Raw genomic sequence first — 27919 nt, 5'->3', positions numbered from 1 at the left:
GTAGGTACTTACAATGAATCTCTCAATACATAAACTCGTACAAAAATAAAAACAGTTTTTTTCTCCTACGTACTTACGTATTCTGTTTTTCTAACTAAGAATCATGGGTGAATGTCACACATGTATTTAAAAAAAGTAAGCTCTAAATACCCAGACTTCCATATTTTTCTTTATCTATGTTGAGATATCAATAAAAATGTACATTTAGAAACCAGAAGTTAGTTTTTTGTAATGTTTTTTTTTATGATTTTGAAATTATTAAGAAAACGTCAACTAACTTTATGAACTGTTGAACTAGATATCGATTTATTTTTTATCTCTGTAATTTCTAAAGTGGAGGTAGATAAATTTTCGTTTTTTTTAAATTGAATGATGTTATGTAGAAACATGTAAAATATTTTTTTTTTATTAATTAAAGAGTCTTTTTTTATTTAATTCATTTTGTAGACATTTTTACATTACAATATCATAATTAATTATTCAATTCTCTCCTATAAAGAGACTTAGCTCTTGTGTTTGCAGAGGGAATTATTATTTATTGTTTATGATATAATTCGTTTTATTATATTTTAATAAAAACAATATTTTTCATTAAATTCAACACCCTCTAGTCGAGATTTAGCGCATATCGAATACAGGAAGTCCTCTTGGCACTTACCCTTTGGCTGACACGAATAATCTTTACAAAATTTTCCCCCGATCGCGATATTCCGAAGTGCTTCCGCAAGCCAACAGTTAGATATAAATACGAATTCAGAGCCGGCCACGCAATCAAAGAAATGTTTTTTCAATGCTTTTTGTACTGAAAATAGGTACCTACAATAATCATTCACGCTTGCTGACTTTATAATCAATAATCAGTCCCCTGTAGTTCTCGTTCCCACATAGTGCCTATCGAAGAATGTTTCCATTTTTACTATGTTCAGACATTTGAACATTTACATTTTCACTCAATACATATTGATATATATTTTAAATTTACATTTTAACGCTAAACATGTCGACAATATTTTATGTTTGTATATTAGAGTTTCATAATTTTAGTAGTATTTTTTTAAAGGTGGCAATTGCATTTATTATTTACCTTGCTTATTATAATACAAGGTTTATTGATCATTAAGTGGTGATAATTTGAAAATAATAATAATAATAATAAATTGAGTGGCGTGGTTATCAATCATGGGTAGAGTGATCACATAACCAGCCTACGACACTTTCGTAGGCCCTGTAAATGCCCAGACTTCTATGTTTATTCATTTTCATCATGTCAGAAATGTCAATTTGCTGTATTAAAACAACATACCGGGTTTCATAAACATATTTTTAGTAAATTAATGGATGAAAAGAAAGATGAAAGTATCCTGCATGCAGTCGAAATGCGATCTGTCAGAAGAATGTGGGGTAAAACGATGTATGATAGTCAAATGGTGATATAAGGAGAAAATTCAAGGCCGAGTTATCTCAGCCTTGAAATGATTATTCTTCAACGATAAAATTAAGAAAGATCTGTTAAGATGGTTTTGGCATGTTTGATGCGTGGAGAAAGAGCAATAAAACAAATTGATGAAGCGAATGTATTTGGTAATAGAAGCAGCTAAAGACCGGGAAAAACTTGGAACGATCAAGTATGACAAATACTTGAATGTGGTCAGGAATCGGAATAATCGGTATATATTTATAAAATGTATGAATGTGGAATTGGCGAAGAATGTTCTTGAAAACAGGTGTAGTGTTGTATTCTATTATCTTTGCCTACTCCTGCGAGGAAGTGGCGCGATGGTTAGTTAGTTGGTCTGTTACATAAATCTGTTACTTTTACTTTTAGCCAAACTATAATGTAAAATTCGCGATACTTTTATATGTTACTTTATTAAATAACATATTTGTTGTGCGAGGGATAGCGTCCCGGTCTATGGATCAGAAGGCCCGGGTTCGATCCCGACCGAGGGGAGGCTAAAATCACCTACAGGGCTCAGGCCCTTAAGCATGGCCCGGAGGTTAGTAACAAGGCATGCTCATTCTATCAGTCAGCTCATTTAGTTCCTGGTGGTGGACCCAATACCGACATTTCATCCTGAATACGTAAGGTAACGGATGCTATTACCGTCATACATTCTTGTGTTGTAAAAATAGTATATGTTCACTGACTTCTTGGTTTAAGCCTTGTAATCTGTTTTTAAGAGGATAAGCCTCCTGCGATGTCGATTCCCAGCTGTCAATCCATCTATCTGCCTTGGTGTTGGGCGTACAATACAATGTGGGGGAGTCTGGATGATTCCATTCTCCTCACACGCGCATACCATTGTCTTATTCGTTGCCTTCCTCACCTAACTACATCTTCGATCTCGCATATTTCTCTTATCCTTGTTTTCCTTATTATTTTTTAGTGACAATGTTCAAATATATTCAAGTAATCTAAAAAAATCGTTGATTTTTTTTTAAATTCCGTAATGTTAAACGCTTATGCGACACCACTTATTATGGCCTTACTTAGACTTCAACTGTATAAGTTTTAAAGACTTTATTCACGAGTGAAAATTCTAGGCAAAAACACTCGCTATCTCGTTGAAGGTCTGATTTTAAACAATTTAAAGATTGAAGCAGTGAATTTATGTTTATAAATTGCTGATAAATATAGCCCCATTCTCAAACATGTGAATTGGGTTTAGTGAATATCAAATGGCAGTTGTTACTTATATGATAGGCCCTCGAAACGACTAATAGTACGAAGTCAGATGGGGCGTTCAATCTGAAATAGCACCAGAAGCCAAAAAAGTTCAAATAATTTTGAGCTATAATCTCTTCTCCAATCGACGAATTTATTTTCAACTTTGTTTTAAATAGTTGATTTAAAATCGGACTTAAGTTTGATCTTTAACCGTTTTAGTGCTGAGATTTTTTCATATATATATGCGAATATTACTGGAGACTTTTTTTCCGACAATAGTCCTTTTGATTAGGTGTAAAATAAGTCAACAATATAATTCTCAAATATTGGCCGATTTCTGTTTTTCTTTCTGGTATTGGTAAGAAACATATCAAACTACTCAAAAAATGCCATTGTGTTCAATAATAAATGCAATTCGAGAAATTAACACGTACTTTTTATTCACAATAATTTTTAAGGTCGTGTGAAATCGGCTCGCCCTTTGAGTTGTCATCGTCGATGCACGTCCTCCAATTGATGACCATTTTAATATCATCGTTACTTTCACTTATTTGAGTTAAACAAAAATTTTCGGGCGATGTTTGAGAATCATTTTTAACATCACTATTGGATGAATTCAAAATTGAAAGGGCAAAAACAATAGGTTTTATCATAAAATTGTGTCGGTAATGGACTAATTTACCTTACACCTATTCAGTTTCACAAACAACTCAATCTATGTACTAACCTACATTCATTTTTCGTCTCAATCTGTACAATGCTTAAATCACTTCGGCATCATGAAAATTATCCAACTGAAATTAAAATAGAAAACAACAACAAAATTTGGATAAAATAATATTTTTAAATCATCTCACTATAGCGATTTAGATGCATGTAATTAGTTTTTAGTGTACCTTAAGTCTTTTTACATCATTTATTATAAATAAAAATTAAAAGGTTTTTTATTATAATTAGTTCGGATCTTAATGATTCGTTATATACTAAACATTACTATGATTTTTATTTAAGAAAAAAGGAAAAATAACTAACAACGATGTAAATACTATTCTACAAAAAAAATACTAAGAGACATTCTGTTTAAAATAACAGCCGATAGTTAAAACCCGTCAGAATCAGCGACGTGCCTTGTTTATTGTTATCTATTCGGTTTGTTGTGTATGGTGTATACAAATTTTCTTCACAATTTTTCGTTGCCAGTCACTCGATAAACCTCAATATAACCTATCTATATAAAGATATCGCGTATTATCGAACCTTTCTGACGTCATTACTTCTTGTCATGAATCAAATCGCTGTTCAAAAGAAATGGGTTAAATCCAATACAGTGAATATTTTGATTTTGTTATACTTTTAATTTTTAACTCAAATTTTTGTTTTAATAAAATTATCAAACACATTTCACGGTTCCGTTAGACTTATATTTATTTCTCTCTCAGACACTCTTCGATCTTGTCTCAAACAGCTCAAAGAGGGGTATTTTAACAGTTTTGTTTTTAATGATTTTTTTTAATTAGACGTAAGAATTAACTCTTACTGGCCGAGAAATAGTATAAACTAATACATAGTATTATGCAGTGGTATAACATAATGAAAAGTTATACAATATCCCAAAAGAAAATGCCTCCGTTTTTGTGTTCTTATAAATTTGATTCCCGAAATTTTGAACTAATGTCTTTAAACTTTTATATGTGCATAACATGTCAGGTCCCCCTGACATCAATATCACTTGAGTGTAATTTTCCTTGTCTTGGGCAGCTCTAAACAGCGCCTCGACGGTTCTGATCTCGTCCAATTTTGTATATTCCGGAGACAGGAGATCTGTCTTCTATCCATACCTCATCGATCCTCTATTTTGCTTTTTGTTATTAGGTGCAATAGCTCGTACTTGTCTCCTCTCAGCACATGCTCCAGATAGGACACCTTCCGGACCTTGATATCAGTCAGAAAATGTCTCCCTGCTCTTGGTATTTGGAGCACATGTGGGTTGTTGACCATATCGGTCCCTTTCCCAGTCTGCAGATTTTGTATGGAGGATAACGAAATACCAATCTACATTCTCTATAACTGTGACGCACTCGCTCGCAAACGGAGTCACATCCTTGGAGCACCACCACTAGACACCGAGAAGGTGAAGATCTTACCACCAAGCCAGGTCGTGAGCTACACGACTCATGTAGGTCTTGAGAGTGAGCTATGATACAGAGGGAGGTCACAATAGACAAAATATTGTCGCAGTGACATAAGGGACGCAAGATCGCTTGACCTCATATAAAAAATATTCAAAAAATATCGGCCTATGGAACGCGTAGCATTCTACGAACACTTCATGTCAAACAGCTGCCAACATAGATAAATTTATCATTATTGAATGAAAGAAAAAACAGCCATTAATTAGTGTATTTTTCGACGTAAAAATGTTCCTAAAGTGGATGTAAGATTTGGCGCCATTTGGTTTTGTTGGACGTATAGAAGGTGCCGTGAGGCTTGTATCAAGGTTCATTGTATAAGGATTATAGCACTTATGCATAAGTCAACATGGCGGCCGAACGATTAAGAACGAAGCCCTATAAAAATAAACATACGTATAATAATATGTTCAATGTTTTCCGGCTTTCTCCTAGATTAGGTACTATTTGCAGATACAGTTAGGTAATTTCTTTACGCTGGAAAATTCATTTCGCAAATAGGCTTTCCATGATGATGTTATTCATACTAAGCAATTTTGTTTAGGGCGACGATGAATAGTGTCTATGATCACGTTAGTCGAAACTATGGGTATCGGTAAAGTCGAACATGAAAAAAATATTTAATGGTCGCTGAAATTTTAGATAAAAAAGTACGCATGAAATATCGATTTGAAGTTTTATATTTTTTGATCCCATATTCATCTGTTTACAATCTGATAAATATATAAAAGCGTGTATAATTATGTAGCAAAAAATCAATTTTGTACAATTTTCCAACATAATCTTAAATTAGATTACATTTAAGTTTTTTTTACATTTCTTTGTGGAATTACATTTTTTGCAATAAAACAACAACAAAATAGTTTTTATTTCTTTTTTTATTTTACTTGACAAGTGACCGGGTTTATTCGTTCCAACATTGTCAGTCTGATGATGTCGGTAATGACAAAACTCGGTCACTGATTACATAAAATAAAATAAAATAAAGGGGGGAAAAGCTAAAAAAAAGAAAAGTTGTTTTATAAAATCTTAAATTAAAATCATATCTCGCTCGTAATCCATTTTTACATACGGTACAAAAATATATATAGAGGTTATTTTAGAGTACAAAGACGGCCTATTTTGATTGCTTGTGTTATTATAAAATAATAATAATGAAATATCATTTTTATTTTGGGCAATTGACTAGATATTATCTAAAATCTATTTTGTATTTACATATCTCAACATCTACATTTATCTAACACAACCTGTAAGCACTTACATAATAAATACGTCACTCTGGCGTGAAATACAATTCAAAGAAAATATTCAAAAGTTCAAAGAAAACGAAATATTTCGAGGAAACTATCGAAACCGTCACGAAAATCAACATTTGTGACAGGGTAATTGAATTTTCTTGCAAATTCAGCGAATTATTCAAGTAACTATTATTTCATTATTCTACGAAATTAAAGGGCTATTTGCGAAATATAAAATTGATAACAATAACATCTCCAAACTGGATAAATATTATTAACGTTATTACAACATTACGAGAAATTAATATTTAAACAATGGAATGCGTGTTAAAAAAAAAACAAGTTAATGAGTCAACAAATCGCTCACTCCTTTCAACAACGTCATATATCAAAAATCGACAATTTTCATTTGTGCATGTTTTCGGAATGCCCAAAAAATATACTATGTCCCAGAAAAAGCGGCATATTTTTGACTTAATATTTACCCGCTACAGGGCAAAAAGTACTGATTCTGCATTTTGAAGAAAAAGTATTGTTTAATTATTTTTTTAAATATACTAAATATTTTTTTAATGGAGAAAAAACCTTCAGGTTTTACCTAAAAAGATCTGTTGCACAGTAAAGAGTTCAATAAATGGCTTGATATTTATTTTTAATAGATTATATTTTATTCTTAAACTTTAAAAACGATCTCCTGAAAAATCAAGTTTTTTGATATTTGACATTGTTGAAAGGAGTAAGCGAAATGTTAGTCATTTCATACACCTATATTGTTCAAACAAAAAGAACAATATTATTTTTTCCATAATGTGATGAAAGAACAAATAACTTTTGTATAAAATTTGATCAAGTTATTTCAATAAAAATATATAAACTTGTTAGTATTTTCCTTGACAAAGTACACATTCAAAACTCAACGGCAGCGTTACGACTCCTGTAAGATTACAAATGAACCAAGTGACTACAAACGTAAAAAAATTGCCACCTATTTTGTACTGTATGAACAGTATTATTAGTGTCCTTATTGCTTTGTGGAAACATTTTAAATAACGCAACTCTAGGCCTACAAAAGCGCATGCGCATGTATTTCGTTCCTTGATTCAAAATATTCAAATGTATATACATAATTATTAAAATATTGAATCAACTTCGTAGGGCGGATAACAGAAATAGGTATACGTTTTGTACACAGAAAAAAAATATTATTATATAAATATTACAGTTTATTTATATTTATATTTATATATGCAAGTAGCATTCACATTAAAAAGATTACGCAAAAAAATATCCACTAGCCCACAAATATATTTTAGAAATATATTGCACTCTGTACAGTAGAGAAACACAGAAAATCTTTCCTTTGAAAAGATTATACAAAAACAACGATTTTTGTAAATAAAAATATATTTTTATTAATCCATTGTGTAGTGGTTGATGCATTTGAATATCTTTCTCGAGGTCCTGGGTTCGAATCCTAAGGGTAGAAAAATAAATATTATTGATTTCAATCTAATATTTATTTGATATTACCCTGGACTGTTACCTGAATCGAAGGGTTGGTGTCCTTGTCCTTATGTAATTTACGATCAATATAACACTGTGTCGATGCGATGCGATGCCCTATGCACCATTGGGAGTGGATAAGGGTAAAAAGTAATGAAAATTAATACAAAATACAGTATTAAAAAAAACATGTAAATAAAACATAGTTGTGGTTAAAAAAAATATTGGTTAATTAATTATAATGCATATTATTTTTTGACATCTCATCAAAGATGAAGAAGAATATGGAAGTCTGGGTATTTGCTGGGCTGACGACCGTCATAGGCTGGTTTAAGTGATCACCTTACACACGTGTAACATTCATCAATTCTACCCAAATAATATGAAAATAATTCCTGTAATTGTAGATAATCCAGATTTTGTGAACAAGTAATTGGACACACTCAACATGTTGTAATTATAATGCACACTTTAAAAATGTTAAATTACTTTTTTGTGAATTTCATAATATATTTCCCTATTTTGGGTTAATTTTATAAAAAGTAATTTATTAGATGGTAGATGCGTAGTCAAGCCAAGTAATAGGGAAGTTAGAATGTTTTCATTTTGTACATGCATACAATATCACAGAATTCCATATTTTAGGACTCAACATACTTGCTCACTTGGTTGAGGGATAGCAAAGAAATATTTTATCAGGTAAGTAACGAAATTCACTCACCACATATCAATATTGCAAATTAAGTAATAAAATCACCCTGTAAATAATAATTGGCCACTCATCACGTTGCTAATGTTACTTGTGTACAATGTGTTGTAGTGTCATTATATTGTTTTTTTTGTTGTTGTTTAAAATAAAAATATTTTATTCATTTAAATATCGTGAGTATACTTTCAAAAAACGTTAACTCTTAAATCCTTGTTTGAATAATCACTGTTATTTAAAGCTTTTAGCCTGAATAAAATACCCATTATTAAACTTAAAGTTGAATTTACTTTTAAAACCACATAGGTATATTTGACATTTCAAAATACTTATGTATTTTTCTAGTTTATAGAACGTTGAAAACTTAATAATATGCATCATTAAGTCAAAATTGCATATTTTCGAGTTAACGTTTATGCCAGTAAACCCACGGTATGTATTATAAAATTTTGCTTAAAAATATATATTTTTAAATATATTAATGTATCTTTTAAACTTATTGAATTGACTTAAAACTCTTAATTCGACGATTTTAATTCAACTATTAAAAATTAAAGCATTTTTTTAAAGAATTGGTATTAATTTTAAAAATGGGACATTATTACAATATTATTGGGATGTCTTACAGGACGTCCTCGCACAGCGCGGGTGTAAACTGTGAACCTCGATAAAAAACAACTTTAATAAAGAAATAATAAAATATGAATTCTAAGTAATGGTTTCATCATTACCTTCGTTATACCATAACTTCTTATAATTTATTTTTATTTGTTTGAAGTATTGCTATTTCATAGTTTTAAATTATATCAAAATGCAATACCAGACAATTTCAACAGAACTTTGGGAACCAAATACTTCAACAACCTTCCTACAGATATTTTAAACAAATTAAACGACTCATTTAATCGAAAAAAACAACAAAAAACAGTATTATTTCACTAATAATCATAAACAATAAACAATGTGTGTAAGTCCCTCTCCAAGCACCAGAGCTTAGTCTCTTTATTGAAGAGAACAGCTTAACTAATTTTAAGATTGTTAAAAATAAAAATGTCTTGAAAATGAACTAAATTGTATAAAAAAATCTTTTAAATTAAGAAAAAAATTATAATAAAAATTAATGTCAACTCCCATAAACCGCGTTTAGACTCATCCCTTGTCTTTTACCATGAATGACGATAAACCCATATTGTTTGAAACCTAATTACTTATGATGGTATAAGGTCTGGTTTCAATTGCAATTATTTATCTTATGATGTATCTTTTTTCATAATTATAATAAATCAATTTTCAGAGCGCCGTTTTCGTAAAAAATTACCTCAAGGGCGCTCTATAATTTACAATGTCGATGGGAGGGTATTCTCTAGAAACAACATCCCGAAAACATGATTTTCAATTTATTTTAGCTTATAATTTGACCAATTTTGTCGTAAATTCCCAGACTTCCTTCTTCTTCCCCATCTTCTTTGATATGTCAAAAAATAATTTAAATTGACCTTTAATAAAATCTCATCAATATTAACGCTGTTCTGAACGCATATCCAGGAGATATCCCTGGACGTCTTCATGCAAGTGTACTGGGAGGACCACAGGATGAAGGCCGTGTCGGAGCTACCCTTTGTGGAGCTGACCTGGGAGCAGCGTCACCAGTTCTGGATGCCGGACCTGTACATCAGGCAGCTGCGCGAGATGAAGGTGCTCTCCGTTTTCCAGGAGATGGCTTCCCTACGCCTCTACAAGAACAGCACCCTGGCTGTCAGCATCGGGTGAGAACACCAATATTTGTGGAGATCCTCACCAAAAAGTTACATTTCCAATATTGCACAAAAAATCCTTTAAATGCAAATCTGTTATGTTTACTGTATTCTATCGAGATCTTAATTAAAGTTGCGACAAAATGTGACCAATCCTGTGTTGAACGAATATGAAATCATTAAATAGAACCAAAACGTAACAAATTTACAAGCTAGAATTCATTCTTCTCCCCTGGCTACATCCCAGCTTATCGTCTTTGTAGACTGCTGGGGTCAGCTCTCCTTATCCTCACGTTGTAGGTCCTTCTGTCCTGGACAACGTCACCTAGACTATGCCTTTGAATCATGTTATCTTTCTGCAGCACCATGATTTTTTTGGTCTTATTAGATAACTTTCGAAGAAGATCCATTTCTATTGCCTGGTTAACTACATCTTTGGGTTCTCTGTCTACACCGTGACACTTCTAGAAATTTTGGTGGTGGTTTTACAAACTTGTATTTATTTAGATTGGCAGTGATCGGTATATTAAAAGGTTTTCAATGTAAATCAACAGTAAAATCGGGAGACAATTTTGTTTCACATTTGCTATAAATTGCGCAAGTTCATTAAAAATTTTGCTTTGCAAGAGAAGGTCTGTCAGGAAGCCTAGATGCTTCTGTATCAGATCTGGGAATGCGGTGGGACAGCTTTCAATATATACATAGAAGCTCTGAAAGTTCCCGACATATTCCCAAGACCGGTGTAGAAACTTTTAGTTTCCATTTGGAGCCATCTATGTAAAAACTTTTTTGAAATCTTATATCGCTATTCGGCTGTCCAAACATAAAACACAGTAAGGGACATTTTTTGAGAAAAACGTTTTTTTGCAAGTAGAATTTACTTAGTCCAAAAATGCAAAATAACGTTTTTCAAAAAAATGTCCCTTATTGTGTTTTAAGTTTTACAGCCATATTCAATCAATCATGCAAAATCAAAAAAGATTATTTATGCTTTCAAAGTCCCTTTTATTGTCAGCGGGGCATGTAAGTTAATACTAACTAGTGTGCAAAATCCACCACGATGTTCTAATACCCTGAGTGACATCGGTAGCAAAGTAAACCTACTAGGGGACCCAAAACCCGCTAGAAAACCACCCGCACCGACAAACCAACCCCTAACGCTCTTTACCCGTTTCTAAACCCAAAACCCAATAGATATGCTCATAATACAGACAGATTGTTCGCAAAGACATATAGGTGCGGCGTTCTATTCTCTCTGCCTACCCCTGCGGAGAAGCTAGTTGATGGTTAGGTAGTTATTCATGATATAAGAATTCAAGCCGAAAATGAGGCGCTCATTGTCAATATAATGTACAATTTAGTCACTCTCGACCTTATTTATAGTGAAAATATTTATCTATAAAAAAATTCACAAAAAAAATCCGTGGCACAGATTACTAGCTACAGCACGGCTGTCCAAATTTAAAACACAGTAAGGGACATTTTTTTGTAGTAGGTTTTTTTTTGCATTTATGGACTAAGTAGACTCTACTTAGTCCAAAAATGCAAAAAAAACCTACTACAAAAAATGTCCCTTACTGTGTTTTAAATTTGGACAGCCGAGCACATGCGTGATGAATAGATATTGAGAAAAAAAACTTTATGATTTGATGTTACTCCCACCAACCTTGGCCTATACATATTTGAGCAAAATATTTCCTTTAATAGCCTGGCCTCATTCTCTTTTTAATGTGCCTACATGGCCGCACAGGGGAACGCCTTATTTTTAACTGAAATAAATTTTCCACCCTATTTTTAGATACGTTCGCTGAAAAATTATATTCATATTATGGGTGTCGTTGGGGATTGTTCGTCTATTTTCATACATAAACTGATATATAATATATTTATGATTAAGTTTTACTTTATGTATTCGTCACCATTATATTACAAATAATAAATATGTTTGACTTCGCATATAACTCATATAATATGTAAAAACATACGTATAAGAAATTAACTGACGTTCATGGTATTTTATTCAACTATGGGAATTTTTTTAATCTTTTGTTATATGGTATGTGCATTTTTTGCAAATATCTAGCACATTATGAATTACTAGCTATACCCGGCCACGCGTTACTGCGACCCAGTCTGGCAGAATGAAAAATAATCAAAATAGAAAGCACACATTTGTAATTTTATAGTAACAAAAATCTATGAGACAAAAATGCAATTGAAACATTGAAAATGCTCAATTACGGGATCTGTCAAGAAATACGCTAACCGCCATGAAAAATGTTTAATATTATTTGTTACGTTCAACAGATAGCGCTGCCATTGCGGTAAAAAGAATTGTTTAAAATAAAACAATTATTTTAAGTAGTCCGTTACAACATTCAAGTGAGATCACAATAAAAAAATATCTAAAACTATTTTATTATTTACTTATGTTGATATTTTTTTGAAATTGTATATATATTTGATATAACATTATTTATGCTTCATTATTTAACGTTTCAGGGCGACAGTAATCATCAGATGCGATATGAACTTCGTCCTGTATCCACTGGATGTCCAAATTTGTCCCGTGGATTTCAGCAGCTGTAAGTGAATTTCCGTTGCAATGAGCAATTTTCTTGATAGGTCGGGCGTAATCCGCCAAATGAACAAGTCGAAACTTTACCCTAACTAAATCGACTGGGCAAATTGTGCTAGCCATTTCAATTTGATATCTCGATCGTCTAACAATCGATATCAATCTATATTTTTTATACAGTAATTAGAATATTTTTATTAATTTTGCTAGCTATTTGCTAGACTATGTATATGTAAAACAAAACTAATTAAGAAAAGAAAAATAGTTAACGACTAAATGACAATATAACCAATCGTTGACGGTAAAATTAGCATGTGGTTGAGGTCATATTTCGATAGTTTTTTTATAGGTTAAACCCTATTTTACAATGACGCATCTACGGGTTATAAAGGTTGTGAGAAATTCTGGTTCACACAGAAAAATGATTTTTTCTTTCATTTCTACCACCTCCCAATGGTTCATAGGGTACTAATTATTTATGTATAATAATGATTTATAAAATAATAAAAAAGCCTCCAAAGCTTTTATTGTAAATAGGTAAGACAATAAGGATAGGGAAAGCAAACATGTGAAATACATCAGAAACACTCAGATCAATTGAAAAATTATAAGATTCATATTGCAATTGGCGAGAATCGAGTCAGCGACGCCAGTTATAATTTAAATACGCCCAAATATTTATTTAACAATTACCCTGGACTGGTACCTGAAGCGGCCATCATTCATTGTAGCCTTTATGTTATAAACAATCAAATTAACATTCCATCAATTTGATGCAGTGCCTTATGCACCATTGGATGCGAATACGGGTCATTAGTGTGATTAAATACAGTGAGTAGTTAAAACATAATATGGTGATTATTTCACATTTTTAAATTGTATACAATGATTATAACCTAATTTATTGCAATGATTATTTTTTAGATAAATACATGATGCAAGATATGACCTTCAGATGGAAAGGGGATGATCCAGTTAGTTTCCCGAGCGACTTCGGCGATGGCTATCGACTTCCGAAATACGTCGTCAGATTTAAAATTGATCATGAATTGCGGAATATTTACTACGGCGAAGGTTGGTGTATATTTGTAAAGAAATTTATTCCTTTATTTAAACGCGTTCCACCGGCAAAGCAGTGTGCGACAGAGAAATTTCAAGATGGCGACACTACTTTTTTTTATAAATGTATTCCTTTATTTTTTAAATTTAAAAGTGTTCCGCCGATAAAACAGTGCGCGACAGAGGAAAACCAAAATGGCGACGTTACGTCAGTTTTGAGATAAACTTGATGAAATTGTCTTTTTTTATTTTACAGACCAACATGAATATTTTTATCGATGATTATTATTTGTAAACTTTTAACAAGCAACTAGAAAATGAAAATAAAACTTCGATATAAATATGCATTTTATCATAGAGACATTTGGTAGTAGAATTCTCGATTAAGTCTTCTATGGGAGTAAAAATAATCAAAATAGGATACTTTTGCCGAAAATTGGCATATATTGTAATAAATGGTACAATATGTTCTATTTGCAATAATGAAAAGGGTATCTTATTTTATTGTATTCAATTAAGTAAAATTAATTTCAAATTATTAGCACACATTTTATCCACTGCCTTTCCTCACTAGGTATAGTAAATATTAATTCATAAATTGGAATGGAACGGTATTGCACTCAAAACAAGTGACAGTCCGTCTTCTCCTAATGAATTTTCTGTGATTTTCCCTTCACTAAGGAGAAGTTCCCATGAATAGGCCACGGCCCAATCCCTACACCAAGTTATTTAGGTAGAATAAAAGTCCTACTAAATGTAATAGGCTTTGTACATCATAAATAAGGCAATCAAGAACTCCAACTTCAATTTAAAAATAAGATAAATTAACGGATTTTTAAAAATAAAATAAAAAGTTTTTTTTGGGTATCATTAGTTACTTAATTCACCCAACCATTGATTGTTCAATGGGATAGTTGATTATTTTTTTCAAATAATTAATATGGATGCAATTTCTTTCCAGGTAACCACTCAACGGCTCGCCTCATAATAACCATGTCTCGAGAACTTCGAAGCTATCTCCTGGAGTGTTACCTGCCCTCCACTCTGTTTGTCGTCATGTCGTGGGGAGGGTTCTGTGTCATCCCAGAAATAGTTCCAGGGCGAATGGTTCTGCTTGTCACCACATTGCTTTCACTGGTCACCATGATTGATACGGTTAGGTAAGTTAACAGACAGCCACAGTAGACAGGACTTAGGGTTGCATACCCGTAATCATACTAACTCGTGTAAGTTGTACAAGCCTTTGAGACAAGGTCTCCTTCATTAGTCATAAATTGTATTAAGGTTGTTGCACATCTAAAACTTCGGCACCATATTACTTTTGCCTTAGGACTATAATACCATTGCCTCGAGACTATATCACCATCGCCTTGGCACTGCATCATTACCGCCTCAGTACTGGATATTTATTGCCTCGACTCAAGTCATCCTAATTTCAAAGGCGGCTCGTTGATAATACGGCACTGATAAGTGTGCATCGCTGTATGGAACTCCATGCAAAGAAATCAGAAATACTCGAATTGTTGCCATGATTATACAGAGCCGAAGCGATGATGTTACAGTCCCGAGGCAATGGCAATATGATGCCGAGGCATTAAATATGCAACAGCTCAACACAATGAATTCATGACTAATTAATGAAACCTTGACTCTTGCAACTTACACAAGTTAGTACGATGATGCGTATACAACCCTGAGTGCCCTATCCATTGCTGGTATACTCCTTTTCCTCTCCCACAGTACCAGCCTTTTCTCCTTTATATCAGTAACATCCTTCACCCTAAGCTCGTTCACTTACATCATCTGCATCCCATCAGACATACTCCACATTTATATCTATGAATCTGGAGAACACGGCTGATCACTATTACTTCATTAAATCTGAGTTAACACTGCGTCGATTCAATGCGGTACCCTAAGCACCATTTTGATGAGGATAGAACCCAGAAAAGTAAAATCATATTGGGATTGCCTTGACGTTAAAGCTCTTCATAAAATGTGACCAAATGTCAGCGCTCAAAAGTATAGACATTGTATAAGAGTATAAATATAGAACACTGCGAAAAATGCTCCTGAATATTTGAAACCACGGTAAAATCAATTATTCTTAATATTAAAAACCAATAAATATCTGTATTATATCCTTGTGATACCACAAACCGAGGCATTAAATGTGGATCTTCTTCGAAAGTTATCTAAAAGAAGACCAAAAAATTAATGGGTGGGTCATCATAAGTTGTTATGTAGCCAGGAAAAAGATCCTGGTGATACTAAACCACCCGAATAATAAATTTCATATAGACTATTGCAAATCATTCAAAAATCCAAATTTTATACTATATACCATCTCTTTAGTCATTATAAAATCTGTGTACTCAAATAAAAGGCATTGACATACTTTGGAGGTATTGCTCCAGTATCTATTTTGGCCTAAATTTGAATATTTACTAAATATTTTGAATTTTAATTGCTTCCTCTATTGTTTTATAAAACAAAGACTAGATAAGTACCTACTTTATTAAGTATTAAGATGTTTTGTATTGTGAGACCGCACAGCCATAGCTGTAATATTATTTTTTTAGTTCTTAAAATTTAATCAACATCATAGCTTTTATAAAAAAAAAATCATATAGAAATCTAATTACTAAAAATTGACACCATAGACAAACAATCCTCTTATATATTATGATGCTTTCAATGGATTTCATCATAAATTATTGATTATTTATTTGAGATTCAGTTTAAGATCTCCACACTAGTACTAAATAAGGAGAAGAAAATGTAATTATGTACTCTTTGGTTGACCAAAGTGGATTGAAGGGGGATAGAAAAGTGTTTTTACAAAAAAAATGCATTTTGATTTTTGTCAGTAATAACAGATATCGATATATCGATGTTTTTCAAAGTATGCAAGAGTCAATATACTGCTTCTCAGCAGTCAAACGGTTAAATTGTCGTAATTATTTCTCGCATAAAAACTTGACAGAGTTGTAAATATCAGGAACTTACTGGTAAAACTAGTAAAAACGGTCACATTACTTTTGAAAGTACATATTTATGATTTTTTCATACTTCCCAATTCTCCCAACAAGACAAGCCTCTAAGATAACGGCTTAGAGAGGATTCCAAAAAAAAAGTCATCTTTATCATTGTTGGGTAATATATCCAAAATTAAACAAGGTTTATTGGATTGAATTCTACGTTTATTTATGTATATGTTAATATGTGACGCGTTTCGTCTTATTAAGACATCAAACATATCTGAGTGTTTGATAATGTCTTAATAAGACGAAACGCATCTGAGTGTTTGATAATGTCTTAATAAGACGAAACGCATCACATATTAACATATACATAAATAAATATTGAATTCAATCCAATAAACCTTGTTTAATTTTGAATATATTACCCAACAATTCAATATTGAACTGTCTGCAGTTACAATAAATAACATCTTTATCATGTTTTCTCTTCTTTCAGAAACAACTCGCCGAGGGCTTTGGAATTAAAATGCATAGAGGTTTGGCTCATATCATGCACCTTGTTTGTATTTCTGGCATTGATAGAATATTTCATAGTTCTGTTTGGCATCCGGTACGACAAGCACTGGAGACATAAAAAGAAAGAACTCGAAAAACTGACTGATCCGCCACCGCTGCCTTCTCCACAGCCGCAATCAACAGTTCTTATCAATCACACTCAGGTAAATAATACTGCCAACACGTAATATCAGGTCAACATTGTAATGTCACATTGAAACAATTATGCACTCTCACTCCCTAAAAATAACATGAAGTAATCATAATTAATCTACTTTAAATCTGCTAATAGACAGTAAGCTGTGCTAGTGATTTTTGTTCTTCATTTCGTGTTATAACTCTCACGCAAAAACATAATATCACAAAGTATTAATTTGCAAGATATTATTTAGACATGCTGAGCAATTTTGGACCCAATGCTTCCGGAAACGGTAAAAACTTTCGTAAAAATGTAATTTAGCAGCAAAAAAGAAACCATTTATTTTATTTTACAATATTTAAATTACACAGAAATAAGAAATTCTGTGAAATGAAGTATGTAGTAAGTTACTTCAAGGGACTCGTACACATTAGCAGTGTATAAGTTGCACAAGCTAGTATTCAACACCAAGTTACTGCTGTTCTCTTTTTTCATACTTACTAATCCTTTTCCATTTCTTATACATAGTAATGTCCTTCACATTTAACTCCTTCACTTACATCATCTGCATCCTATGAAATATATTCCACTCCTATATCTATGAACCTGGGATGCAGAGCTGATCACACTGCAATCACATAATCACTATTGAATTGATACCGCGTCGAATTTAAACTATTTCTATTTCTGAAACTATTCTATTACTGAAACTATACCCTATGCACTACATATTTGGGTATGAATAAGGACCTGAAGAAGTAAGCAAGATACATACAAAGGAAGAATGTTATTTCTTTTTTATTATGTATATAAAATATATACTGATAAATGCAAACACCACCACTAACTACATTGTAATTTCTTCGTTTCTTTTATTTAAATCTAAAAAACTAAATTATTTCAAATGCCATGTAGAGCTTTTTTATAATGTGCATTATGCAGTAGCAATATTTTTATTGCATTTTGACTTAGTGTTATTATTCGTAACAACCATTATATATTTGATAAAACTGCTCAGTACTCCAAGTCATACATTTATTCATACAAATAAATTCAAATATTGCATAAAATTATAGTAAGTATGTTTTAATGTTTTATTATTATTTCCATTACATTTCTAAATGTGGCCACACTAGTGGCCACAAGAACTAACAGTGAGTTATGTATAATGTATTTCACCTAATCCAAAATCAATGTATATAACTTAAATATACATATTTTTGATTTGTTATTAAATTAAAAGCATGCCTATATCGTGTAAGCGTGTTTGACTACCATGTTCAAGGTTCAGGATTCAATTTCCATTCTAGTCAAGAAATGAAAATAAATTATATAGGACTATGGACTGCACCTGAAGGGTAAGAATAATCAGATTGTCTTCATGTAAATTAGAATCGAAATATCACAGCATCACTAGAATTCAGTGCCAAATTTGCTTTTAGAGCAGATTAATGAAAGATTATCAAGTCACAATAATCTCACTTGCTCATGTCTAATCCTAAGTATGTAATACTTTTTTCTTTCTTTCAATAGACATTTTATTTCCCATTATAATTCCTAGTTTCCTAATAAATTTAAAATACGCTCCTGCCAGCTCTCGCAGTCCAAATGTGCAATGTTAAAGTCAGGGATTAAATAAGTGTTCTAAAGACAACCACAGCTATGCCGTAAGCTATTATTGTATACTAAAGCTATACCCGGCCATGCGTTGCCATAGCTGAGTCTGATTAAAGCACACATTTCTAATATGTACAATTTTAGAATACTTGTGAAGTGGGGAACAGATTAAAAATCTACAAAACAACAATGTAGTCAAAATCATTGAAAGTTCTAAGTGACAGCAGCTGTCGAGAATGCATTTTTTTATGTATCGCAGATAAAAACACCTAGTGCAGTTATATAAAAACATGTGTGTATTTGAATGCAACGTTGTGTCAAAATTCCAAGGCATTCGGCAAATATTTTTAGGTGATTTTAACAAAATAACATCTATATTTCTATCTTTTTAGATGTGCCAAGACTTTAATGTCATGCCAAGACTTTATTCCATTGAATAATTCTAAAATATACGTAGGATAGTGACAAATGCATCTTCTGAATAATCATATCTTTCAAGTTGTGAAGTTGTCTCGTAATGAGCGATATTTTAACCCTTTCACTAACGTATTTTATAATGGGAAATTTTCTGTCAATATCCAAATTTGATCTATAAGCCAAATCAACTTTTCACAGTAAAATTGACATCTGGTCATCTATGTTTCTATGGTTAACAATTCAAATCAACCAATTAGAACCATTTCCACAATAAAATATATACAGGTTTAAAATAAGGGTTACAAAGATCTTCCATTAAAAAGATACAAAATACAGCTCATTTTCTGTGCCATATTAATAACTTTATAGTGTTTAAGGTTTATACCTTACCTTAAATTACCCCGTAAAAGTTAGATAAAACTGACATATGTGAGGTTATCAATGGTATATGTTAATTATCTGATGGCGTAATAAGCTAATAAGATCATTTTCATGAAATGAATGTTCAACCGTGCAGCCTTAAGCTTCTTTAAAACCAAATGGGTCACTCGGAAAACTCTATTGACTGTAAATTCTGCTTGTGGATATCTGGCTAAGGATGACCATGAGCTATGTATAACTTGACAGGCTGTGATGCAAGGAACGACAGAGTTGCCTCCGCTGATACACCGAGGTGAGAACGGAAACAGAATAGAGCTCCAAAGACTCGGTCAGAGGAAGATCAGTCCGGAAGCTTCGCTGCACAAAGATACCACATCCATTCCGCTGCCCCTGCACACAGTATGTATACTTGTAACAAAACCTACTTTAACATGGAAAACTACAACTTTGATCATTATTCCAAAAAAGTAAGAAACTTTCTTGGAATGGCTTTTCAAATTGCATTACATTCATCTGTTGTATTCATTAAGACAGAAATTATACTTCGCATGCTGATTTTTTATTGTTTTTAAAAGCTTGCATTGTCACCACATTTGCTTGAGGCTTTTCAAATCATTTCATGATGGAATTTTCATGATTTGTTGATCTTCTAGTGTAAACAAACAAAATTGTCTACGATTTATAAATATAAACAGGTGGGGATAAGAGAATCCACTGATTGGATATATTTAGTCTGAATAAATATTGTTTTCTACCATTACTGTTCGGAAAGTGAATGATGAGTTTTCTTAATGTGCAGCAGGAAGCGACTCTGGAGTCCACGGAGGCACGCAGAGAGGAAGTTCGAGGAGCGAGGTTCCGGGCGGTGGCTCAACAAGCCGTGCTGTACTGCGGCTCTCAGCGCGGGATGGTGGACCAAGTGTCCCTCATCATCTTTCCAATCTGCTTTCTCCTTTTCGCCACGGCCTACTGGATCATCTACCTCAGTGCGTCTACCAACCAGAGAATGAAACAATGACCCGAAGACCACTTCACGGATGACGGATGCTTTCTTCGCTAATACGTCCAGTAAATTTTAAGTCAACCTCGTTACTAAAATCGCCTTTTGTTACATATTTTTTTATTAAATATTCTTATATAAACCATTTTTATGACAATATGTGCCTCGAGTGGACAGTGATAATTTATTTTAATTCTAGCTATTTATAATTACGAATTTAGAATGATGATAATCTTTTTTCGAACGTTGCTTCGAGTGCTGTTATAACTATTTTGTGATTATTGAACATTGATAACGCAAGCGATTATATCTAAATTGTATATATTACCGTTAAAATATACAAATAGTTTGGGAGAAAGGTTGTGATCACAGTGGTTTTCAACAAGTGAAAGAACTAGAAACTTTTTGAGGTGCCAAAAAGCTAATATTGTTGAAACAAAACTGTTACTGAAATTACTTTACACTTAACTTATTCACGCAAGTGCTTTAACACCTGAACAAATGTCCATTATATTTCAATTGTATCATATCAATCACCAAAATACCTTTAAATTATTGTAAAAATTTAGTCATAGCACAAAGTAATAAAAACATATTTGAACAAATTATCAATCACATTTCCCTAAGTACATTATGAAGTAAATACATTTAAATTTAAAGTGCAATTCTATTTAATCTTAAATAAATTTAAATTGAAAACAGTATTTGAATTTTTATTTCCTCATTGTACATACATCCATATATAAAAAGATCCTATTTTTTACTGAAAACTGCCACCAAGAATCTTATACACATTCACAAATACCTGAACCGTTTACCTGGGATGTGAGTGCTTTCCGGAAATTCTATATAACTCACAATCAAGCTGATACTGCATCACCAGTTATAACAAGCACAAGTGAAACTTCGTGCTTGGCTTCAATATGTAAGGCTAAAATTGATTTCAACAAAATTTATGAAAGGTTTTATAAAAGAAAACAAATGTATAATATGCTTAGTAATACATAACATGTATTTAAAACTTAGAACTAAATTTATCTACAATGATGCAACAACTATTTAGCAAATATGCAACTACGACTTAACTGATGAAATTATGCGATAATTGATTCAGAGCCTCAGTACATTTTTGCTAAGTATGTTTGAAAAGATAAATGTAATAAATAAGATATATTAATTTTACACCATTTTCTTAGCGCAAATCAGAGAAACTTATCAATCATTGCTTAACACCATTCAAATACCAATCGTTTTTTATATCTTCTTCATAAATCATATCCATACATAGGACCTTCGATAAATGCTTTCTGCATATCATTAGAATTTCTTCTGAGTCTTCTTCCTACAGGTTCAAGGTCAGCGTAACATTTGGGGAAGACTTTTTCTACTGCTGCCCGAGCCTCTTCCATTGTGATTTTCCGTACTGCTAAAACTGAATAAACAGCTTTCGTCTTCACACAATCCTAAAAAGTCAGACATACTATATTTATTATTCGAACAACAAAAACATATTGAAATGTAACAAATACCACCATTAAACGGTACAGTGGAACCTCTCATAACGACTAATTCGCATAACGAGCAAAAAAAACTGAAAACTTGCTCCCTTAACGAGCAATGTTTCGCAAAGCGAGTAACAGAGGAAGGGCAAGTCCCTTTTTCACGACATTCACTTGTGAACCAGGACTTTCGCAGCTTGGGAAGGAGGTTTACTAAGAGGACCCTCACTTCTTCTTGGAAAAAACTTTGGCCAGAGTGCTGTCAAATGTGATTTTAACCTTTTAACCGCGTTCACTTTGTTCCTGAGAGACGCCCGTGCGCGGCGGTATTTCGCCGTTTTTTAAATGATTACTTTTATCATGTATTTAGTTAAGAAACGATTTATTTTCCTAAGCAAAAACGTTCAATGGGATTCATTGTGCCTTTTTGGTACTCTATAATACACTCGTGTCACATTATTCTTGAAATATATCGTAATATAAACAAATAAGATCGTAACATAAATAAATCAAAGCACGCATCGTGTGTCACTCTTACCCACTGGCGATGCGTAGCGTCGAGAGTGAGACAGATATAGGGCATGATTGTGGCGCGGACTAATTACCGACCGCAAGAAAAATGAGGGATCTGTTCTTTTATTTATCCTTGTGATGTTACAAATTATTAGTCAGATATTTCAACAGATGTCATAAGACCAAGGATTGACGTATTATTTTATCCAAAGTTCCACACCATGAAACAATCCCTCCAAGTGGAACTGAGGTTCGAAACTTGGAGTAAAGTAAAAACACAAATGGTTATGTCAGCCGCGTACAGGGAATGTTTTGTGAAAACACATACGGTTATGCGAGCCGCGTGGATCCGGTTAAAATAGTAACTGTGGAGTCTACAGTCAACGTGATTGTGTTATTAGCCAATATCATGGGACTAGAGGTGGATAACGAAGAGCTTGTGAAAGAGTACAGCCAAGAGCTGACCACCAAAGAGCTTGGAAAGCATGGGAAAATGTTGCATCATACATTAAGAACCATCACCCTAATAAGGAGGTGGCTATTCGTGCTACAAATTTATTCAATGACAATGCTGTGACACATTTTTGCCAAATTTTGAAGCGTCGGCAAAAACAAATGTCTAAAAACAGTTTTCTAGTTAAAAGAGATTAATTATTTGTCATAAATTCACATTTTTATTTAGGTTTTTTTTCAAATATAAATAATATTCCAAGTTTTTACACTCCTCAACAATTTATAAGTAATTTTATTTGAAAAAAGGTTAAAAAAAAAAATTATAAAAAATTGAGTTTTCTTCGGGCCTGGAAAGCATTATCGTATTTTACATACATTTGTATGCGAAAAAATGTTTCGCTTAACAAGTAAGATGCTGGAACAAATTAAACTCGTTATGACAGGTTCCACTGTACTTAAGTTCTTCAGAATTTATAATTTGAAAATATTTTTACCTGATGCGCTTTCTTAATCTTAGTTAAAGAGGCATCCATTTGAGAATAAGCACTCATGAAGGAACAGTGCGTGAGATTGGCAGCTCTAACCTCGGTGCAAGCTAAATGCTCCACATTCGTGAAATCCACATGGTTTCTACAGAAATCAAACATGTGGACCATCTCATGCGAAAGCACTCCTTGTATAATACCCTCTGACTTGCACATATTCTGACAAACGACAATCTAAAAACACACATACAAAACCTTTTTTTACTATAGTTTAGTATGAAAGATGGACATATTCCATTTTTTTTCAAATATGCATATTTTGGTTGATTATGATGTTATTGGATAGGTTTCTTCCACAGAACAAATAAAAATGATTATAAATGGCCGTTTAGTACATAAATTCAAATGTTAAATCTTTGTAACAAAATTGAATAGACTATACAAATTTTGATAATCATATATCAAAATTTGCATACGCCATTCAATGCTTTAAGCTCTCTTTCTAAAAATCTAACGCTTATCTACCCGTTATGGGACATAGGGCACTGAATCAAATTAAAACAGTATTTAGTTGATTGTTAATTATATAAAGGCAAGGTGATCAATCCTACTCTTTAGGTACCTATCCAGGGTAATATTAAATAAATATAGAGTTAAGTTTGTACTGATATTTCTTGGTGGAACTGCATATAGAATAATGCATATCTTGACTATATAATTTTTTCCACCTTAATTTTTTTCATGTATTTTTTTTCCACATGAAGCTGGTCAAATAAAATTAATGTGGAAAAAATTACATGGTCGTTATTTTATTCTATAAATATAGAGTGGAAAAACAGTGACGAGTATGTACCATTGACTTAAATGAATGGATTAAAAAAAAGACAATTATTTCCTGTTTGATTTTCAAAGGAGACAGCAATTTTCAATGGTTAATTTTTTAACAAAAGTCATTTTTCTCAATTTATAATAATTTATTTCCTGCAAACATTAATTACGTATAAAAGATAAACCCCCGATTTATAATTCAAACAAATAATTATATCTATTGAAAATTTATGGAGATTACTTTTGTCTGATTTTAATACTTATTTTCTTCCTTAAAAAACTTCATAATATATACAGCAAAACCTCTATCCATCGTTCCTCAAATAATCGTTTTCCCGGATGATCACATCGATTGTTTCTATCCACCATTTTACCATATTCATCGTTTGAATTACGCTGCATATTTGATTAATTTTGTCTGTTTTATTTTTTTACAAGCATTATCGATAAAATTCAGAAAGGTGTGTTGAGATGGTTTGGACATGTAGAACGAATGAGTGAGGAAAGAACGGTAAAACAAATTTATGAGGCGAATGTAATTGGAAAAAGGAGCAGAGGAAGACCGAGAAAAATTTAGCACGATCAAATATGCCAAATACTTGAAAGTGGTCAGGTTAGGAGTCGAAACAATCGGCGGGTATGTATGAGGAGATGCATGAACGTGGAAGAGGCAAAGAATGTTTGCAAGGACAGAGTGGTGTGGCGTTCTATTCTCTCTGCCTACCCCTGCGGAGAAGCGGCGTGATGGTTATTTAGTTTTTTTTTTAGGTTTTTATTTTTACATTGTTCTCAATTTTGTTACATTCGACGATAACCAACGTGTGGGATGCAGACTATCGGAAACTTATGTGACCCAAGGTTGATGGATACAGCAGAAGAGGTCTGAAGTTTTTTCGGCCCTGTTCAGCTTTGTATTTTATTTAAAAATGAATAGATACAAATCATATATCTAATTCATCTAAGATTCTTCTTGGAATTTTAACCTACCAATGGTTATGCAGACTGGGAGGACAGTATCTTGACTCGATCGTATCTCCTTATGTATTGACCTCTTTATCCCGCATTCATCGTTTTCCTGCATTAATAGTTTATTTCAATAGGTCCCTTTTAAAAACGATAGAGGTTTCACTGTATAACACTGATTTATGATTGTAAGTTTATGATATGTGTATGTATTTCGATATCTAATGACATTTCAGCCGTAATACTTTACATTTGAAAACCGATGTGTACACCAGATTTAAGAAGAACATGTTGATTGATAATCAAGCTTGGAAATATATATATATATATATATATATATATATATATATATATATATATATATATATATATATATATATATATATATATATATATATATATATATATATATATATATATATATATATATATATATATATATATATATATATATATATATATATATATATATATATATATATATATATATATATATATATATATATATATATATATATATATATATATATATATATATATATATATATATATATATATATATATATATATATATATATATATATATATATATATATATATATATATATATATATATATATATATATATATATATATATATATATATATATATATATATATATATATATATATATATATATATATATATATATATATATATATATATATATATATATATATATATATATATATATATATATATATATATATATATATATATATATATATATATATATATATATATATATATATATATATATATATATATATATATATATATATATATATATATATATATATATATATATATATATAAGTATGTACCTACTAACCTGGTTTAATTTAGGATCATAACCTCCAGTGACACTTGTGTCACAAACCTCACACGAAATGTGTCTCCTTATATCGATTGGGCTACAATTAAGAAAACAAAGAAAAATAATTACTGCTCTGCACAAAATCATATCTAAAAGTTTATAAAATCACTGCTCTTCAAAATTTTCTAATATAAGTGGAACTGAAAAACTAGTGCGAAATTTTTATGGTTTTTAATTTAGACCTGATGTACAATATCAGCCTTTATCAACATGCCTATCAATATATGAACAGATGTGAAAACATTACATATTTTATGTTTTGTCAATTATGAGTAAATTTATCTAGCATTATGAAAATGGTTGCTAACAGTGGATTCATAGAAAGGTCATAAAGAGTGCAATATCTGTAACAGCATACTTTTTAGAATGGATCCCAGTGTTCAATAATGCAAAAAGTACACTGAATGAATATTTTTAGGTTTGTTTTATTACAATTTATATTGGTAATTTAATATCACACTATATCAATATGGAATTGTGTATTCTATTATTCCATTTCGTTTACCAAAGTAATCAAAAAAATTAATCTTAATGTGTTTGTTTGGGTAACGAAAGTTTAAAAGTAGTGGCATTCCGGCATATTATGATTGTGAATCTAGAACAAAACCACGGTACACGACAATCCAGCATCTAACCAAAAGGCGCAACCATAGAGGGGCTACCAGAAGAGTCAATTTTTTTCTTTGCGTAACAATCATGCCTCTTGAAATATACAAAATTACCTGAGGTGTTCACATAACACAAGCAACACGCGTGCAACAGTGCTTGTTAAAAGTACAGGAGGCTTAGATTTGATTGGCACTCAATTAGACCCTTAAAATGTATTAAATTAAATGTAATGTTGTATAGAGTAATTTTACTCACCAACCAGAACTTTTTAACGCTCCCATCATCAACTTTACCAAGGGACCTAATAAAAGAAATCAAGGGTTTATTTATGGTCATTATAATTATTAATTACCAGGTGTTTTATGGTGAAATATATAATGTAAAATGTAGTAAATACAACAATAAAACCGGCACACTTCTGCAGAAGCCTTTCTACTTACTTTTTCTTATCGTCGCATAAACATTCTTTTCACATTTCAATTTATCCAACGACTCCTGACCTTCTTGGCCGGTTAGTATTTTTCCTACCGAAGGCGTAAAAGTTCCTTTTCTCTCGGGATAAAGATCGTAACCCCATCGTTTCTCTTCGCCTTTATTTCCTTGAACCGAACTCGTATTAGGTGGTGCGGCATTGTCGTCACTTGCTCCCATTTTATTTTTATAAATACTCCTTATTTATTTATTTTTATTAATATGACATTGTTTTATTCACTGATAAAAATAACAGGGAAATAAAATTATTAGAAATAAAAAATGACGTTTATTTTTGAGGTTATGAGATTGAAGTCAACCATAGATTGCGATAAAATATATTTGAAAAAAAAAAATCAAGTAGGTACTTTTGTACCTACTTGATTTATT

General features: G+C 31.8%; 2 protein-coding genes across 6 annotated transcripts in view; one reads left to right on the top strand and one right to left on the bottom strand.

Moving 5' to 3' along the window:
• LOC148311280 (glycine receptor subunit alpha-2-like) overlaps positions 1 to 21656 on the top strand; it is a 103930-nt gene extending 82274 nt beyond the window's left edge. For 2 of the 5 annotated variants that reach the window (XM_088257011.1, XM_088257015.1), the window contains 7 exons: positions 9853 to 10073; positions 12564 to 12646; positions 13564 to 13713; positions 14660 to 14858; positions 17179 to 17401; positions 20038 to 20190; positions 20591 to 21656. In XM_088257011.1, coding sequence (XP_088113137.1) covers positions 9853 to 10073; positions 12564 to 12646; positions 13564 to 13713; positions 14660 to 14858; positions 17179 to 17401; positions 20038 to 20190; positions 20591 to 20809 — 1248 coding nt within the window. In that variant the 3' untranslated portion in view covers positions 20810 to 21656. The remainder of the gene's footprint in view (positions 1 to 9852; positions 10074 to 12563; positions 12647 to 13563; positions 13714 to 14659; positions 14859 to 17178; positions 17402 to 20037; positions 20191 to 20590) is intronic. The other 3 variants (XM_088257012.1, XM_088257014.1, XM_088257013.1) reach the window with 3 other exon arrangements.
• Positions 21657 to 21777: 121 nt separating this feature from the next.
• On the bottom strand, positions 21778 to 27846 carry LOC148311279 (mitochondrial inner membrane protease ATP23 homolog). Its single transcript, XM_088257017.1, has 5 exons — positions 27499 to 27846; positions 27314 to 27359; positions 26405 to 26486; positions 23751 to 23975; positions 21778 to 22254 (listed from the first exon to the last, which is right to left on the bottom strand). Exons 1-5 carry the CDS (start codon positions 27707 to 27709, stop codon positions 22057 to 22059), a joined length of 762 nt encoding a protein of 253 aa, XP_088113143.1. The 5' UTR covers positions 27710 to 27846; the 3' UTR covers positions 21778 to 22056.
• Positions 27847 to 27919: the final 73 nt, after the last annotated feature.

This window comes from Brachycentrus maculatus, unplaced genomic scaffold, assembly GCF_059751285.1.
Source record: "Brachycentrus maculatus isolate JH-2025_06_01 unplaced genomic scaffold, ASM5975128v1 h1tg000069l, whole genome shotgun sequence".
Lineage (NCBI taxonomy): Eukaryota > Metazoa > Arthropoda > Insecta > Trichoptera > Brachycentridae > Brachycentrus > Brachycentrus maculatus.
The sequence above is the reverse complement of the archived record's forward strand: the minus strand, read 5'-3'. Positions and strand labels throughout refer to the sequence as shown.

Coding starts and splice junctions, on each gene's coding strand:
- LOC148311279 (XM_088257017.1), bottom strand. CDS start 27,709: ATGGGAGCAAGTGACGACAATGCCGCACCACCTAATACGAGTTCGGTT. Junction 26,487..27,313: donor GCGTTAAAAAGTTCTGGTTG/GTGAGTAAAATT, acceptor TCTTAATTGTAG/CCCAATCGATATAAGGAGAC. Junction 23,976..26,404: donor ATGATCCTAAATTAAACCAG/GTTAGTAGGTAC, acceptor GTGTGTTTTTAG/ATTGTCGTTTGTCAGAATAT.